General features: G+C 42.7%; 1 protein-coding gene across 5 annotated transcripts in view; it reads left to right on the top strand.

Moving 5' to 3' along the window:
• Positions 1–19,214, top strand: part of LOC137377085 (DENN domain-containing protein 5A) — a 384,360-nt gene that overhangs the window by 259,744 nt on the left and 105,402 nt on the right. For all 5 annotated transcript variants that reach the window (XM_068046370.1, XM_068046368.1, XM_068046369.1 and 2 more), the window contains 2 exons: positions 1,270–1,357; positions 1,956–2,037. In XM_068046370.1, coding sequence (XP_067902471.1) covers positions 1,270–1,357; positions 1,956–2,037 — 170 coding nt within the window. The remainder of the gene's footprint in view (positions 1–1,269; positions 1,358–1,955; positions 2,038–19,214) is intronic.

Genomic DNA, 19,214 nt, shown 5'->3' with positions numbered 1-19,214 from the left:
GCATGTTTTCCCAAAGGCTGGGCACAGCTCTGTTCTGTGGAACTTGTAACTCTACCCATAGTTCCAGCACTCACAAGTCTTTGGGGTGTCTCTCGTGATGTCCTGGAGCTTGCCTCTGTCGTGTCGTGGGGTCCCTTTGGCTTTCTGTACTGCACTCACATTCTGTCCTCTCGAATCCCTGATGACTTTGAGTTGCACCACCATGCTTTTAGATGCATGACAAATCACATCCATCTTCAACAGGGTTAGGTTAGCCTTGTGGAGCAGTCTCTCTTGCACCTTTGCATCATGGACATGATGGACTGAAGGGCTGGTTTCTGTGCTGTACAACTCTATGACTCAATTTCCAATCCCTAACAGGAGTCAGTCTCTGAGTATCTATTTTAGTGTTAGAATGGAAATCGCAGCCTTCAGCAAGTTTTTGCTGTACGATACTGGTTGTATGTCTCCCTAGATTCTTAGACTCATCTATGAAACTTGCATCTCTCAAACTGTATGTTCTTGCACGGTTGTAGCACTGAGAAAATTTTGTCAGCACCGGTAGCATCTCTGTCTCCAGCTTCGGCCGAATCCAACCAGGTGGAGTAGACTTCTCGTGCGTCTTCCCTGATCATTGTTAGAAATTTTGGCATCTGCACTTGTTCCATCCTCTTGTTGAGCTCCGTTGTAAGGTTGTAGTTTTTTCAGGCTGTCTCGAATCTCTTCTACTTTTCTGAAGCATTTGTGCTCTGGAGGTCGAGAGTCAGAGATAGATAGCAGAGCATATCCTGACTCCAACTTGAACATGCTGCAGTTGTTGAGCAACTATTTTTAACTTGTGCAGCTGTTGATCTGCTCACTAAAAGTGAAAGTTGTTTTAAACAATCACTACTACCCTGTGTGCCGATACCTCTTGGAGAGTAGTTGAGGCCTTGCATTGTTGAGTATCAACATTTTTATTAACAAACCACTGGTTATATAAAGCAAGTATTGCAGGAGTCAGGGTTGAGTTCTCCATCAGTCTGCATCCCAACTTAAACACACCAGAGAGAGAGAGCCAGGTGCGAGACAAGAGGTGGCAATGCAGACTCCATGCACGCACAGCAAATGAGCACCCCACATCATATCCGCCTTCAAAAGCTTCTTGAAAACAGAACCTTTTGATAATTTCTTGAGCATGGTCCTGCTGTGTCCCTCACCTACCTCTCAGAAAGAGATGTTTTGTTGCATGAAAAGCATTATATAAACGTCAAGTATTATATTGTATTATGTTGTGTTTTCTGTTGATAGGGTAAATCAGCACTATGGTCTCACCTGTTACATTACCAAGAGACTAAGGAGAAAAAAGAAGCTGTTTTAGGAAGCACCAGCAGCACAGGTAGGGAGTTTTCAATCTTTGAATTTATATTCATAGAAATTTGCCAAGTGTTGATTACATGGGGAATAAATATCCAGATAAAGTAGTGGAGTCAAAAACTGTGGAATCATTTAAGAAACAATTGGATGCGACAGTAGAGTGACATTAGGATCTCTCAGGATGGATAAATTCAGCTGGGGCCAAATTGCCTCCGTAACCGTAATTGCCTTGTGAAAGAGAAAGGGTAGGTAAATGTATCAGGTGATGTTATCTTTTTTTTTCTCTGGGTAAGGATGGCAGGTTTTCTGCCCTAAAGACATGAGTGAACCAGTTGGGTTTCTACAACAATCCAACAGCTTCATATTCATTTTTAGTGATATAAGCATTTTATTTACAGATTTTTTTAAACAGATCAAATTCTCAAACTGCTATGGTGGGATTTGAACTCAAATTCTCTGGATTATTGGTCCAGTATCAATCACCACACTACCGTAGCCCATTATGACACTACCGTACCCCATTGTTGTATATCAGTGTAGTTGGTACCAACTGATAAAGGATGTGAGGTGTGGAAATGAAGCTGTAAATGTTAAAATTCACATTTTGGTATTATCCTTAGGAATCATCCAAGATCAGGAGAGGAGGAAATTTGATGGTCTTGCTATGCCTCCTTTAAAGATCTCACTGACCCAGGATATGAGGCAAGTTCTTTATCCTAACCTGTATGTTACTTGGTCCCAAAGAAGTTTGAATTTTGTGTTTAAATTATCTTTTGAGAAACGTTTTATGACTTGCTTTGAATTGTGCAACTCAGTACATGGTGATAAAATGATAGGTTCATACAGCACAGAAGGAGGCCATTGTTGAACTCACGGATAAGGGAGTTTAATAATTGGATTACGTTTTTTTTAAAGTTTCTTGATTTTACAGAATTAGCTCAACTTTTTATTCATACAGCCTAGAAGGAGGCTCTTTGAAAGAAGTATCCAATATATTCCACTCCACTGCTCTGACCTCAGCCATGGAAATCTTTCCTTTCTATAAAGTCAGTTATTCAGATCCATTGGATTCATGAGATTGGTGTTACAAACATATAAAATTGACAGGCAGGGAAAGACCAGCTGGTTTATCAAGCCTGACCCTTACTGTTCATGGTGCAACTTAATAGCATGACCCCCATAATCTCTCTCTCATCCACCAGCAACTACATAATGTCCTGGGAGAGGAATAAAAGAGACAGAAACTATAGACTAATTTTGGGGGGGGGGGAAATCCCTCGCTGACCCCTGAATGTTCACCAACTAAGTAAACAGTGCTCCTGACAACAAAAACATAAAGTGCTGGAAATAGCAGGTCAGGCGGCATCTGTGGAGAGAGAAGTAGAGTTAATGTTTCAGGTCTGTGACCTTTCATCAGAACTGGCAGAACTTTGCCAGTTCTGATGAAAGGTCGCAGACCTGAAACGTTAACTCTGCTTCTCTCTCCACAGCTGCTGCCTGACCGGCTGAGTATTTCCAGCACTTACTATTTTTGTTTCGCATTTGCAGTATCTTGCTTTCATTTTAGTGCTCCTGATAAACTTTGTGTATCAAAGTTGCATCAGATAAGAAAGCTAAACAGTGCCATCTACTGGGCAATTGTGCAAACAAGCTGGAATTTTAGGAACAGAAACAGTAACAATGGCCAGAATTTCATGTACCCCCCCCCCCCCCATAGGAATGGGCTGGTGGCGGGGGGTGGGCATAAAATTGAGTGGGAGGCAGGGAGTGCCGTCGCTGGCTTCAATTTTTCCAGGGGCAGCGGCGGCAAGAAACGGCCTGCCTGCCCCAGGCCAATCAAGGCCCTTAAGTGGCCAATTAATTGTCACTTAACGGCCTTCACCTGCCGCCACTGGTATTTTACCAGTAGCTGACAGGCGCCTCAATCCCCCGGAATGGTGCCATGTAAAACCTGGTGGCCTCCTGATCAGGTACCCTGTGCCCCACAGTGGGCCCTCCGAAACCCCAACCGCCCCACTGAAATAAAGTCTCTCCCCCACCCCCCTGCCAGGGCCCAACCGATTGTCCCCGGCAAGGCCCCAAAATGTACCTGTCTTCCGGGACCAACGTCCACGATCCTGCTGTTGGCTTGGTGCAGTCACGGCATTGGCCACTGCTCTCAGTGGCGCTGCTGGCCCGCTGATTGGCTGGCAGCTCTTGGAGGCCGGAAGTCCTGGTGAAGTCCAATTAAGGGCCTGGGGAGCATAAAATTCTGGTTTGGTTCCCCAGGCCTGGTGGAGGCCAGCTCACCCCTGAATTTTTGGCCAGTGGGCGGGACCTCCCACCCAATGTATAATTTCAGCCAGTTATTTTTGCAGTTATTTGTCTGTATTGCTCAATGCAAATACAACTTAGAATAGTAAATATTTTATGTTTTAAATACAACCCCACCCCAGTAATGACATTTACTGTTTATCATGGTTCAGATGCATTGTTTAATCACTTCTCTCTTCACAGATGCTGGCAGACCTGCTGAGTATTTCCTGCACTTTCTGTTTTTATTATTGTTTAATGCATCATTGTTTTCAAACAGTTTCTATAACTAGTTTCAAATAAATTCCATGAAATCATTGCGTTTTTGCACCCATTAAGTTCCAGATAATACATTCCCTTAGTTTTCCCCCGTTGGGCAGCCTTGGCTCAGTAGTAACACTCTGGTCTCTGAGTTTGAAGTTATAGGTTCAAGACCCACTCCAGAAACTTGAGCACAAAATCTAGGCTGACATCCAGGAGCATTAAGTACTGAGGGAGTGGTGTACTTTCAGATGAGATGTAAACTGAGGCCCCATCTGCCCCTTCAGTTGGGCATCAAAGATCCTGTGGAATTATTTTTTGAAAATGAGAGCGTTGTCCTGGTCGATATTTATCCTCAACCAATGCTTAAAACAAATTGTTTGACATCCTTCCATCTACGAAAGATGATGGACATGCAGCAAACAATCCATTTAGGTGGGGTGTCTTCTCTTGGTGTACCTTTGCTGATGGCTGTGAAGGCCAGTCCTTGAGAGGCAGGTTCTGCCACAATGCTTCACGTGGAGCTACCAAGTGACGCTGTGAGTTGTTTTCGGTGTTGGTGCCTGTTGCCAAGCTGCTGTAGCCACTGGTTGTCATGGTAGTGCACACCAGTCCACAGGATGTGTCGCCATTTCCCTCTTACGCAGTTAGTGACTCCCAGGTGCGATAGTCGATATTGAGGACCTTCATGTCACACTTGCAAGCATCCTTGAAGCAGAGCTTTGGGCACCCCACTGGTCAGCTGGCCCCAGCTACCTCACCATACAGAAGGTCCTTGGGTATGCACCTGTCTTCCATCATGCGGACATGGGGAGCTCTGCTTTTGAAAGGACTGCCACATTTGTGATTTTGTTCTGCCAGGATATACCCATAATGCACCGCGGACAGCAAAGATGGAAATTATTGAGTTTCTTTTCCCAGTAGCTGTAAGTTGCCCATGTTTCCCAGCCAAAATAGCAATGTGCTGAGAACACAGGCCTTATAAATCAGCTTGGTCCTAAGGGTCAGCTTTGTCAGAGAAACCTCCAAAACAGTTTGTGAAGAAGACACTGAGACTAGGATGCTTTGATGGAGACAGTTTATTGCTTGCCACAGAGCCTACTTCTCCACTCCTAACACCACCCAGCCAGTGCTGACTGGCTCTTTATATATACTTTTGAGTACACTTAACTGTTCAATACCCAACACCTGTTCACCCCATTACCCTCAACCATTAAGCATTTAACATCCATTAATAGAACTTATTAGACACTAACAAGCTTGGTATTATCCCACGTGCATTTCGCGAGTCAGCCAAAGGTGGTAGTTGCTTTCGCTTTGCCTGTATCAAGCTCTGCATCAAGGGATAGATTGTCTGTCATTGTGGACCCAAGATAGCAGAATTTGCTAACCACTTCCAGTGGTGTGTTATTTAGTGTGAACAAGGATGGAGATGCAACACCTTGTCCCATGACCACAGTTTTCTTGACACTTATAGTCAAGGAGAACAAGTTACAGGCATGGAAGAGACAGTTCATGAGTCTTTGTAGCTGAGTTTCCATGTGAGCGACTAGCGCATCATCATCAGCATAGAGGAGTTCTCTGATCAGGAGGCAATGTGTTTTTGTCTTCGCTTTCAGCCTTGATAGATTGTAGAACTTCCCGTCTGACCTAGTGTGCAAGTAGATTCCTTCCATACCTGGAGGGAAGGCGAAGGTCAGGAGCATGGAGAGGAAGATGCCAAACATCATCTTGACTTCGAAACTGTCGGAAGCAGAGCCGCCAAACTGTGAAGTGCTGTGCATTTGGCATGGAAGGAGTGGATGAGACTGAAGAGCTTCAGTGGACAGCCAATTTTCTCAATATCTTGTAGAGGCCTGCTCTGCTGACGGTGACAAAGGTGACAGAGGAGACCACTACAACTACAGGGCATCTCACTCCTTAGCGTCACAGGGAAGGCCTTTGCTAGGGTCATACTTAAAAGACTCCATATACTTGTAGACCGAGTGTACCTGGAAGCACAGTGCGGTTTCCATGCTGGGAGATCTACTGTGGACATGATCTTTTCCATATGCCAGATACAAGAGAAGTGTAGGGAACAGAGTTTACCCCTTTACCTTACTTTCGTAGATGTCAATAGGGCATTCAACACAGTCAGCAGAGCAAGGCTGTACAAGATTTTGGAAAAATTGGCTAAAACAGATTATCTGGTCATTATCGTGCTGCTTTTTGTTGGACCTGCTGTGAGCTAAATAGCTGTCACATTTCCTACATTCCAACAGTGACAAATTTCAAAATTACGTCTCTTCTGTGAAGCAATTTGGGATGTCCTGTGAAAGATGCTATCTAAATGAAAGTCTTTCTTTCCTTTTTTTCCCCTTTTTCTCTGGAAGTTGTTGATTCATGCTGTAGTACAGTTCCATAGCTGTCAGTATCGTGCCCAAATAACCATATGTGAGCTAAGACAGTCAATGTCTGCAAACTGTTTGCCAATGGAGTGCAGCTGAGCCTAATCCTGTTCTTGTATTGCACGCACATGTACTTCATGCGGTCCCTGGATTGTAATTAAAAATGGAAATACTTCTGCCTTCAGCGCCCCAATTCCAACCCAACCCCCCACAACCCCACCCAAGCAAATGATCCCATGGCAATTGTTATACCTGTGCTGCTGCCCTATATCGGGCCACTCAACACAGACCAGGAATTGGACCTGGTAGCTTATTCATCTGTACAGCAGCAGCAAGCAAGTGTCCTTTGAGCAGTTAAATTGTGCCGGTGTCTTCTGTTTCAAAACACTCATAACTGGTGTGTTATTTTCATAAAAATGAAGAATCCAAGGATACAACTGGTACTGTTATGGAGGGAGGGTTATAGGTTCGAATGGTCCATGTACAATGCAGGTGCTCAAATTTTATTTTGTGGAACACACAGGTGTTCTTTAATTTTAGTTCTTATAGTAAATGCAGGTAAAACCTATAACTGACCCTACATCTTGCTACAATTTGCCTGTACTTCAGCATATTGTTACAACCAAGGTGGGATTAATGCACTGTTAATTCAGTCCCCACTACCCCACAGGTCATAGTATATCAAATAAAGTTTCCCAGCTACCGAAGACCAGCCAAATTAAACACTACATTTTCCCCCCAGAATAAAGCACACCAAACCAGGTTTCTTTAAACAATAACAACATTAACTATTTATTAGAAAAGAAATAATAGGTCTTAACTACTAACAAGATAAATCTATACATGAAAAGCCCCGTATTCCCTTAACCCTCATGCACACACATAGACATTCAAAAAGAAACGGTTAACCAGTTTCAAAAGGGAGTTTTGGATTATAACTGTTCCTTAGGAATAGAAGGAATAATAAAAAAAAATTGTGGTTCACATTCTGGTAGGATGTTTTTGGTATGGTGAGGCATCCCAGAGTCGAATAGTCGGATGCCACTCTAAGTCTCTCCAGGCGAGGTTGGTGAACAGTCTGTGATGGGTAGGTGTTCACGGCAATTTAACTGCAGCAGGCATCACATAGGTCTTCCATCAGGGGTGTAGCAACAAGTCTGCTTGAGTTTTGAACCAGCAGTCTAGCAGTAGAAGAGTTCGTCAGATTTCAGGATTTTTTTAGAACACAGGAGGCAGCAGGAATCTCACTGGATGCAGAAACTTTTCAGAGACCGGAGGCAACAGGAATCTGCTACCTTTCATATGCAGGATTCTTTTTCAAGAAATGCGATTCTCCTTTACAGAGAGAGAGGTAGCACTTTTCTGGGTCTTTTCTCTCTGGCTACAGGCAGGTCAAGCAAAGATTTCAAATGCCTGCTCCTTGTCCAATTCACAGGGTTTTAAAGGGTCCAAAGTGAAAAAAGTCACATGTCCAGACACAGTGTCTCCCTCTTGTCACTCAAGCTGCTCCGAAGAAAGGTCAAACCCCTGTGGTTTCCTTGAAATTGCTGAACTTCCTTTCAAAACACCCATAAAGGTCAACTCTTTGTTCTGAACTTGCTTTCAAAACATTGCTGGAATTCCAATTATTTTTGCAGGAGTCCTTCACTGAGCAAAATCCTTCTTTCTTTTTTTAAACACATAGAAGTCCAAGATTTTAGTACAAAAATGAAACCTTTTGTGACAGTATCACTTGTAGGTCTGATCCCTAGGAGCATTTAATTATGTAACTATTATTGTGAGCCTGGTACTTGGTTATAGAATGACTTGTAACCCCTGATTTCATGCTGTTCTATGAATGAAAAACGCTGATGCAATTATGTCAGTTTGCACATGCAGACCTATGTTGCGCTGACTCTAATTGAGTATTTATCTGGCATCATCTTGACCTGAAATGCCAGTTACCATCTAAGATTTGTTTCTTACATTGGAGTCTGATTATGGACAAGTACTTTTGACTGGAAAGTATGCTTCCTATGGTAATGTAACATTGTTAATTGCAACATTTAAAAATAAAGTTCATGGTGATATTGCACATTTTTATTTATTTAAGTTTATTTGTTATTTCATCTTCTGTCTTAAACTCATGTGTATGTCCCAATCTTTATTTCACTCTCTATAAAATGAGTAAAAAGTGAAGGATAATCGATATTTTGTACATCCTGGTTCTTCAATCTGACTGCTCAGCCTGCTTGATGGCTTCACTGTTCCTAAACGCCAGTGGTCCCTGTAGACGACACCAGAATGAAGTAGATGTTGTAATAGGGGAAATCAATGCCTCAGAACCCACTAAATCTTTTGTGGGCAGTTTTCTTCAAGGTCAGTGGCGAGTGCGGTCCCTTCGCTACTGGTCGCAAAATCCGGGCCTCTATCCTGGGGCTTTCAGACAGGATCAGACCTCGTGACATATCAAAACCTATCAAGTAAGACATGAAATCTATTTGTGTAAAGTCATTTTTAGTCTCTGGAATTCAGTCACCATGTTTATTTGGTGGGCATTGTTGCCATTTTCACATGCTTTGCTTTTGATCTTCCACACCAGTGCAAATGAAAACAATACCACACATCTCCGAAACAGACAGACGGATACAAGTGCCATAAAATGATGGTTGGTGTTGTTTGAAGTGTTTCGGAATGATTTCAAAATAAAAGTATGAAGATAGTTTTGTGAAGTACATTTTGGTTTCATACTTGTAAGAGAAAAATAATTTATTTCCATTGGTGTGATTGAATCCAAAGCCCATTTAAACAAACAGATAATTTTAATTAAATGTTTTAGTGAATTTAAAGTGAGATTTACAGTCTTAGATAAAATTCTTTCCAACTTTCTCTACCTGTTTTTCTTCTTTCTGCCATCCACCCTGAAAGTGTCAAGTTCCACATTTCTGCTCAAATGGCAATTATGCACATGTGAGCTTTGCCACCAAGTTGTCAGCAGGTGGAGAGGCACACCACAGCTGAGCCAAATCCTGTCCTTGACCAACATCCATACATACACATATCTAGAAGCAGTTGGTACTTCAGGGTTGAGAACCCTAACTGAGGTTTTTGTTTTCCATTTCTCTGTTTCCCTCTGAATTTTGGTGATGCTATTTTTAGTGTCTGCAGCTGCTGTGACTGTGATTAGTTATCTCACCAAAGACTAGAGATCAAGCCTGGGACCTTCCTAGTTTGTATGGCTTAGCTGCAGAATGGTTTAGTACAGAGCCAGCAGTGAGAGCAAAATAGTTAGCAGCAATTAAAGCCCAAGTCTGTTAATCCATGCACAGGCCAGCTCTGTGTGTTTTTCTTTCTGTCCAAATTTTCCCCTCTTTGTCACTCCCTTACTCAGGTTTAATCAGTTTTAAACTCTACCTTTGCAATCCTGCTTGCACTTAACTGCACAAGCACTTCGCCACAGAGAACTCAAGGCATGTATTCAATTTGAATAGTTGAACACTTGTGAATCAGATATTGAGATGAGTTTTTCTGAGCTATCAACATGTAAAGGAACAATGTAAATAGCTTATACAATTTTATTTCAGATTTCCAGCTTCCGCAGTATTTTGCTTATGTAAGTTGCTTAGTTGCCACCAGATGTACTTGTCTAAGATTACAACAAAACCTCCATATGTACATAAATACTAGGCTACTATCTTTTTGGAAATATTGAATCAGGGCATTTAATAAATAATATTTTGTGGGCTTGCTATTCTTGTATATTGTAGCCCTTTTTAACTGGCGGGGTTGGCTTCGATGGCAAGTACACTGTTGAGGGCATCCCTGTAGTACAAACGCAGAGACAGTACCAATGGAAACACTGAAACCCTCTTTTGGGTAGTGTTTTCATTACACCCTGGAGGAAAAATGTTGGTGACAGTAGCAAAAGAAAACAGTTATTGCCGGTGCCATTGGTGTTGGATCCTTCACTTTGAGTCTGGTTGCTTTTGTCATTGATAGCTTGTTGTAACTTTATCACTACATCAGGAAATTTAACGTTGTGAATGCAACTCTGCATAAGCTATTGCACCCACAAATGATTATTGTTTGGTAAGAATAAAACTTGCAACATACCATACTATAGTTTTCTTTGGCCCACAATTCTTCTTGTCAGATTCACCTTGCACCTATCTCTATACCTGAGCTTATTTTTTACAGGAGGAGGAATAGTCTGTGTGAAGGTGAAATGGTCAAATAGTTATATTTACTGTTACACAGTTTTTGTTTTTGTATTTAAAAACTTAGAATGCTGTGTGTATTTAAAAAAAACTGAAAAAGGATTTTTCAGTGGACATTGACACCTACAAATAGCTGAAATTTTTGGATGTTTTGAAAGGAAGCTGACTTTGTGTACAAGGACAGGAAAGCAGGCAATTTCAAGGAAACCAGCAAGGGATTTGACCTCCTCAGAGCAACTCTTTGAATGACAAAGGAGACTGTATGTCTGGACATGTGACCTGTTTAGGAAGGTTTTGCTTTCACTTTGGACCCTTTAAAAAAAACAGTGAGTTGGACAAAGAGCAGGCATTTTGAAATTTGGTTTTGACCTGCCTGAAGATCAGAGAGTAAGACCCAGAAAATGTGTTATCTCTCTCTGTAAAGGAATCCTGCATCTCTTGAGAAGAAACCCTGTATTTCAACGGTGGCAGATTCCTATTGCCTCCTGTCTCTGAAGAATCCCTGCATCAAGTGTGGTTCCAGTTGCCTCCAGTGTTTTCAGAAATCCTGAAATGTGAAGAAATCTTCTACTGCTAGCCTGCTGCTGTAAAACCTAAGAAGGCGTGTTGCTGAACCCCTGATGAAAGACCTATGTGAAGCCTGCTGCAGTTGAATTGCCTTGAATGTCAACCCATCACAGACTGTTCATTGACCTCACCTGGAGAGACTTCGAGTGGCATCTGACTATTCGACTCTGGGACACCTCACCAAACCGAAGAACTTCCTACCAGAACGTGACAACTAAGTTATTTTATTATTCCTCCTATTCCTATGAAACAGCTGTAAACCAAAATCTTTCCCCCTGGTTAACTTTTATTTTAATGTATGTGTGTGTGCATGAGGGCTAGGGAAATGAGGAGCTTTTCGTATATAGATTTATCTCACAATTGGTTAAGACTTGTCTTTATAATAAATAGTTAATTTTGTTGTTGATTAAAGAAATCTGGTTGGTGTGCTTTATTCTGGGAGACAAATCGAGTATGTAATTGGCTGTTTTTCAGTAGGTGGGAAACTTTATTGATATGCTGTGACCCATAGAGAAGTGGGACTGAATTAACAGTGCACTCCTCCCGCCTCGGTCGTAACATTACACTGGGGAAGGCTTGAAACATTTCTTCCACTCTTTTCTACCTGAGATGTCCTCTGTCTCAGCCTGCATCATGACCTGAAGCACGAAGTACTCATCATTTATCTGCATTAATTTATTTGTTACATAGAGAAACAATATGAATAATGTTTGATCAAGCAGAAGGACCAATTGAAGAACAAAGAAACCACTTTTTAAAAAACTGTTCTCAGTGAAATGAAACTGCTGCCTTGATAGTTAATGGGCTGTCTCATGGACAAGTGATAAGTCCTTCCCTCGCTTAGCACAATCATCCCTTTCAAGATGTGTCATGATTTTTCTTTCCATGCCTGCACAGAACTTATCATCAAATCAGCTCTCTAGATTTTTCTTCAAAGAGCTTAAATAATTACAGAGCTCTCCTTGGCGATTACGGACACGGAATTCAGCTCCAAAGCGTCTGATTTTTGGCGCTACAAGTACCATTTTGCCTCCAAAATATGTCCATGGTATGTGTGCACACCGCTGGTGCAAGGTACGCTGATGAGGTGTGAGGGTGTTAACATGCCCACAGGAAGTGTCCACAGGCAGTTAGCAGAGTAGGCAGATTGTGACATCCATCAGCATATAACACTGATTTGACGCCAGCGTTGGCATTTTGGGCTAACATTAACTTTAACTTTACATAGCATAACGTTCGTTCAGCAACAGGAAAAATGCCCTAAAGCACTATTTAAAAGGATCATCAACTACTTTCAGGTGTTAGTCTAACTATCTAGTCCTCATTTTACCATGATACTTTTGCAGCTACTGATCTGCTCAACCACATCCTCACCCCAACTTTTAATGTCATAGTCCCCATTAAAACCATTATTCTCTCTCACCCTGACCATTCTCTGGGTACAGCTCTCATTTACACTCCTAAAGGATGCAGACTTGAACGAATATGATGGACAGCTGGTTTAACTATTCACGGTCAGATCTGGCTGGACTACATAACGCACTAACGGGTTCTGCTCTCACCTGCCAAAACTGCTCATTATTCACTATTACAAGATCATCTTCGAATGCAAAGATAATCCAAAAGTCTTTTACCTTCCGCAAACCATCTCCTTAAACCCTTTTCCCCTGTCTCCTCTACCGTCAACTCCAACAACAAGTTGAGGAGTTCATGGTGTTCTTTGCCACTAAGATTGAGACTTTCCGATCTGCTGGTTCCCTCCCTTCCCGTAGCCCACTGGGCCGAACCTCCTCTCAGATTTCCCCTGGGTTAGCCCTGAACTCAGATTGTTCTCTTGTTTCTCTCCTATCTCCCCTCATGCCCTATCAAAGCTCGTCTTGTCCATGAGCCCAACCTTCTACTCCCTCAACCCTATTCCCATTAAACTGTGGGCCCCATCTTCCCTTCCTGGGGGCAGGACTTTCCCTGCGGGCTTCTGAGCCCTGCCATCAGGCTCAAATGGGGGTCAGAAACATGTACTGTGGGGAACAGTCACTCACCTGTGATTTTTCCCAAATTGGCCAATTAACGGCCATCCAATTAAGGACATTGGATGGGCTCTCAAAGCTGGAGGGCCAATAGGAGGCCCTCCAGCTTGGAAGCAGCAGCAGCTGCCATGGCAGGTATGTGAGGAGAGGGTGCCTCAAAATGGAGCCATTCTCCAACTTTTTGAAATTTCAAATAAAAAACAGATCAAGCCGCCATACCACCATTGTAGAGGAGAAATCCCACCACAGAGCAGCCTACAGCTGCAGCTGACCCAGGTAGGCAGGAAGGACCTCTAAGTCTGCCTGGAGTGCCGGCCCCCCAGTCTGCTGCTGGGGAACCAGCGCACCGGCCGGCAGCGCAAAATTCCGCAGCTGCTCGCTTCTGGTACTGCCCCTGACGGGCCCTAAAACTCCAGCTCCTGGACCCCATGTTAGCTGACCTTGTTAACAGTTCACTCTCTTCAGGTACTGTTACCTCCTCAAAAATCTAACCCTTGAGCCCTCTGTCCTTGCAAACTAGAATCAGCTGCAATGGCTTCTCTTCCGATTGTTACATCTGGTGTCCCCCAAGGATTTATACTTGGCTCTACACCTATTTCTCATTTACATGCTGCCTCTCGGTGACATCTTTTAACAACACAGTGTCACCTTCCATATGTATGCTGATGACACCTAATGCTACCTCACCACCACCTTTCTTGATTCCTCCACTGTCTCTAAATTGTCAGACTGTTTATCCAATATATAGTACTGTAGAGCAGAAATTTCTTCCAATTAAATATTGGGAAGACTGAAGCCATTGTTTTCAGTCCTGGTGATAAACTCTGTTCCCCTAGCTATTGACGTCATACCCATCCCTGGCAGCTGTCTGAGGCTGAACCAGACTGTTTGCAACCTTGAGTTTATATTTGACCCCGAGATAAGCTTCTGACCATATATTCACAACATCACGAAGACTGCCTATTTCCACCTCGTTTGGCTCCATCCCTGCCTCAGTTCATCTGCTGCTGAAATGCTCACCCATGCCTTTGTTACCTCTAGACTTGACTATTCCAATGCACTCCTGGACAGCCTCCCACATTCTACCCTTTGTAAACTTGAGGTAATCCAAAACTCTGCTGCCCATGCCCTAACTTGCACCAAGTCCTGTTAACCCATTGCCCCTGTACTCGCTGACCTACTTTGGCTCCCAGTTAAGAAACGCCTTGATTTTAAAATTCTCATCCTTCTTTTCAAATCCCTCATGGCCTGGCCCCTACCTATCTCTGTAATCTCCAGCATTACTTCCCTCTGCAATATTTGCGCTTCGCTAATTCTGGCCTCCTGATCATCCCCAATTTTAATCGCTCCGCCATTGGTGGCTGTGCTTTCAACTGCTAAGGCCCTAAGCTCTGGAATTCCCTCCCTAAATCTCCCTGCCTCTACTTCTCTTTCCTCCTTTAAGTCACTCCTCTTTGACTTAGCTTTCGGCATCTGTCGTAATATTTCCTGATGTGACTCAGTGTTAAACGTTGCTTTATAACTCTCCACTGAAGGGCCTTGAGACATTTTATTAGGTTAAAGGCTCCATATAAATACAATAATTTAGTAGCTGATCGATTTCTTCTGGCTGTTGCCGCGATTGTATAAGTGTTTGGTGATTTTTAGAGTTGTTTAGAGTTGCTAAAGTCCACAGGGAGTCATGTGGCACATACTGAAGGCCTTTAGCCTGACTTCAAGGATTCTGCAAAGGCCCTTTGCTCCCAGACATGGCTGCGGTAGTATGCAGCAAGCTGACCTTGCATAACTTCAATCTGAATTTCCACTGCAGCACCCAGACCTTGGTTTGCTTCGACTTGTGCTGCAATGGAACTTGAGACATTGGCCATCAGATGCTGTATCATGGTTGGGTTCGTAATTGTACTAATGGAGTTGGCCACAACATCTTCACTGGAAAGGATGGGCTCCAAGCTCTATGCAAAGCCCTGTGCCAAGTTGATACCGGACTCCTCCGTATTCCTTGACATTAACACAGGCTTTTTGGCAGGCCTGTCAATGGACCAAGCATTTCATTGTGCATACCCATCAGTAATCATCTTCTGTAAGCTGCCCCATCAAAGTCCTCATTTGAATCCTCTGCAGCAGGACTCCAGGGAGCTGGCACTTGTCCTACCCTTGTACCCTGTCCTGGCATCAGGCCACCTATTCCCAGTGTCTCACCGAGTGCAGATCCTGCCTCTAAGCTATCCTCTAAAAGTACATGCAGTAACAGTATCTGAGCTGGTAGCTGCGAGCGTGGGTGTGAGTGCTGGTGTTTCTTCTACTTCACTGATTTTCTGGTCTTCCACCACTTCCTGACCAGGCTGCAATTCTTGGGTATCTTAAAAGAGAAAGGCACAAGGGTAAGGTAGTGGTGAGGGGGAGCGGGGAAATCAAGTGGTGCATGCTTACATCAACTGCAGCTTGTAAATCAGAAGAGATTGTGGGATGAGGGATGCGTGGGATGTGAGAAGGATGATTAAATATGAGGATATGGTCCATTTCTATAGTTTCAGCTCCAACACTGGCCACGGCCTCAGCCATGGCCACTCCAATGATAGCGATCAGCATATCCTCCATTAGGGCAAGGGTGTGTTGGTAAATGAGTGATGGGGGTACAGTGCATTGAGCAGTGTGTGAAGCTAGTGGTACTGTTAGGCAGATATGGCATTTTGAAGATGCATTCACTGACCTTGACCACTCTTGGTTGGTCATTGAACTTTTTGCAGCACTGCATCCAGGTATATATGGCTAGATTTCTGGCATTGACCGCCATGGCTATCTCATCCCACTGCCTTCATAAATTTTGTCTGGAGGGCCTCCTGGCCTTGTGGTTAGATGACAACTCTCCTCCCTGCACCAAGGCCATGGCGGTCAATGCCAGAAATCTAGCCAGAAAATATTGGAGCTTGCGCTCTGCCATGTTGTATCATTATTGAGTGTTCCCCACGTCAAAATCATTTGCAGAACGACTTCCAGTCCTTGCTGAGCCACAGTGCAGCTCTCCTTTAAGAGGTGCAGCCTGGCTTTAAGATAGCCTCTCACGATTTTGTTATCCCCTGCTCTGGTATGCAGCCATATAATAGAGCGCTTAGTGCTGGCTGTGCGCTACAATCATTTAAACTATCAGGTAGCACGAAGTTTGCATGCTGCCTGCATTGGAAACAGTGGGCGTATGGTGATTCCTGCGCCTGTTTTCGGACCCTGTCCAATTTCCAGGCCATGATTTTTTCAACTCTTGAAGACCAGTTGTAGTTTATGTCAAGTATAGACAACAGTGCAAAAACAAAAAGATTCCCCTTTCCACTTTTATTCAAAATATTGACAAATTATCTTTGTTTTTTCCTTCACCTTAAATAGAGAATGAATTGCTGATTGAAAACCTCTTCAATGATTGGATTTAGGGAGGACCATCCTCTTGTCACATGGCTTGGTGCTGTTTGAAACTCTTCAGTATAACTCAAAGATCACTTTCATTTCTTGTAGTCAAAAGGAAAAATAGCTACACCTACAACATGTTTGATTTCAGTCCTAGCTCAGTTTTGCAGTTTCCTTCTTTGCAGTATTGTGTATAATATACACTGAACAGTGTACGATATGGTTCTTTCACAGAACAGGCACACCTGATGACTTGCTGTTAGTCTTACAAGTTTCACGAATGCAGTAATATGCTTTTCCATTGAAGGAATTTCTTGAAAAATCTCTTAACTCCCATTTCTAATTGGGAAAGCCTGACATTAAACTATGCCATTGAGAAAAAGCAGCATGATGCACAAGACTTCTTACATGGCAAAGTTATCTCATTTACTGGTTCTACAGTCCCATTCCAAAGCTGACTTGTAGCACGTTGCATTGTAGAAACCTAAAGGGCCTTCCATGTTCAAATATTATCAAATATAATACAACCATTGGAAACAGTTGGTATTATCTGCACTGAATCTGTTGGATAAAATGACTGTTATGCCCTCATCTCCCAAAGTACAGCTTTTGTGCAATATCCAAATTGTTACACACTTGAATAGTTAGGTCAAGCCTGCATTGAAGTGCATCTATTATCAGACAGACTGTGTTGCACAGCATGATCACTTCAGCAGCAATCAATTACGGCTTGATTCCTTTGGATGTAGTTCATCTGCTCTACTTTATGTGGCAAGGATTTTGCTTCACTTGTCTCACAGCTGTCTTATGTCTGTCACCAGTTAAATCATTCTGTCCACCGTGGGGCATCTCGTCTACAGAACCCTTTGTGTTCATCTTCATTATATTTCTCTGTTCTGTCAATCATTTCACACAGTTACTTGGCTGTTTTCCAAAGAATCTGCTGCATGCAGTCTTATTTGGGATCAATGACAAAAAAAATGTAATTTTGTTTAATATTTGAAATGAAGACTGAAATATTCTGCTAATAATGCAGTATTTATTTTTTTTATATACTTTAGTATGAATGACACTTTGAATCTCCAGTGTGCCTCTCACAGTGTTACATTGAGTTCATACTGTTTGTGTGACAATGCTAACATTGCAATTGATGGAGAAGATGACAGATCATTGCATGTGTATTTAAACCTACAGAATGCAATTAATTTGCTCCCTGTCCTACCACTACTTTATTTTGATAATGCATGTCCACAAAGAAGAAAAAGATAAGTTCATAAGCAGAATAATAAAAAATAATACCTGAGAAATTGAACAATGGGTCAAATAATTTTGCCTGTGAGTAGGTGAAACTATATAGGCCATGAAGGTATGACTGTTCCTTGATTTCTAGGTATGTTAGATAAATAGAATACAGCTAGATATCAAATTGTGCCTGATGAAGGAGTTTAACATTTGGATTAGGTTTTTGTAAAAAAAAATTGTTTTGAATATTCATAGAATCATACAACACAGAAAGTGGCCATTCAGCTCGTCGGCTCTACCTAATTGGTTCCATTCCACTGCTCTTTCCCTATAGTCCTGGAATTTTTTTCCTTTTCAAGTGGGGGCGGCACAGTGGCGCAGTGATTAGCACCGCAGCCTCACCGCTCCAGTGACCCGGGTTCGGTTCTGGGTACTGCCTGTGCGGAGTTTGCAAGTTCTCCCTGTGACCGCGTGGGTTTCCGCCGGGTGCTCCGGTTTCCTCCCACAGCCAAAGACTTGCAAGTTGATAGGTAAATTGACCATTATAAATTGCCCCTAGTGTAGGTAGGTGGTAGGGGAATTGTGGGGATGTGGTAGGGAATATGGGATTAATGTAGGATTCGTATAAATGATGGTCAGGCACAGTCTCGGTGGGCCGAAGGGCCTGTTTCAGTGCTGTATCTCTCTATGACTCTAAGTACATATTGAATATCTTATTGAACGTTACATTGAGCCTGCTTCAGGCAGTACATTCCAGATTAGATGTATGAAAAAAAATCTCTCTGCCTGATTCTTTTGCCAATTATCTTAAATCTGTGCCCTCTTGTTACTGACTCTCCTGCCTAGAAACAGTTTCTCCCTGTCTACTGCAGGAAAACTTCTTATAACTTTCAACACCTTTATTAACTCTCCCCTTAACAGTCTGTGCTCTACGGAGAACAGTCTAGCTTCTCTAGTCTGTCCACTTAAATTCTTGGTATCATTCTGTTAAATCTACTCTGTACCTTTTCCAAGGTTCTGGCATCCTTCCTGAAGTGTAATGTGCAGAAATGGATGCAATACTCCAGCTGAATCCAAACCAGTGAAGGTTTAGCATAACTTCTTTGCTTTTGTACTCTTATGCCTTTATTTATAAAGCCAAGGATCCCGTACGCTTTCTTAACAGCCTTCGCAACCCGTCCTGCCACCTTCAAAGATTTTTTTATGCACAGTCCCCAGATCTCTTGCTTCCTGCAGCCCATTTAAAAATACGTTGAAGTACTTTTTTTTGTTCCTGGAGAAACCTGGACACTTGCTTATTTGGTAGTCATGTCCTGGTATTTACACAGCACCATGTCATATCATTAAAACAGCTCAAATAACTTGACACATGCATTGGCTGTATTTTTTATTACTTTTTCTTGCCCTTTGGAGCCATTCAGTACTGCCTGGTTTTTGAATTCTTAGCAAATAAGCATTTTTTTAAAGTCATTCATTGCAGGACAGTGACCATATAATGTCCAGTTCTTTTT

Source organism: Heterodontus francisci, chromosome 14 (genome assembly GCF_036365525.1).
Source record: "Heterodontus francisci isolate sHetFra1 chromosome 14, sHetFra1.hap1, whole genome shotgun sequence".
Classification (NCBI taxonomy): Eukaryota; Metazoa; Chordata; class Chondrichthyes; order Heterodontiformes; family Heterodontidae; genus Heterodontus; species Heterodontus francisci.
The sequence above is the reverse complement of the archived record's forward strand: the minus strand, read 5'-3'. Positions and strand labels throughout refer to the sequence as shown.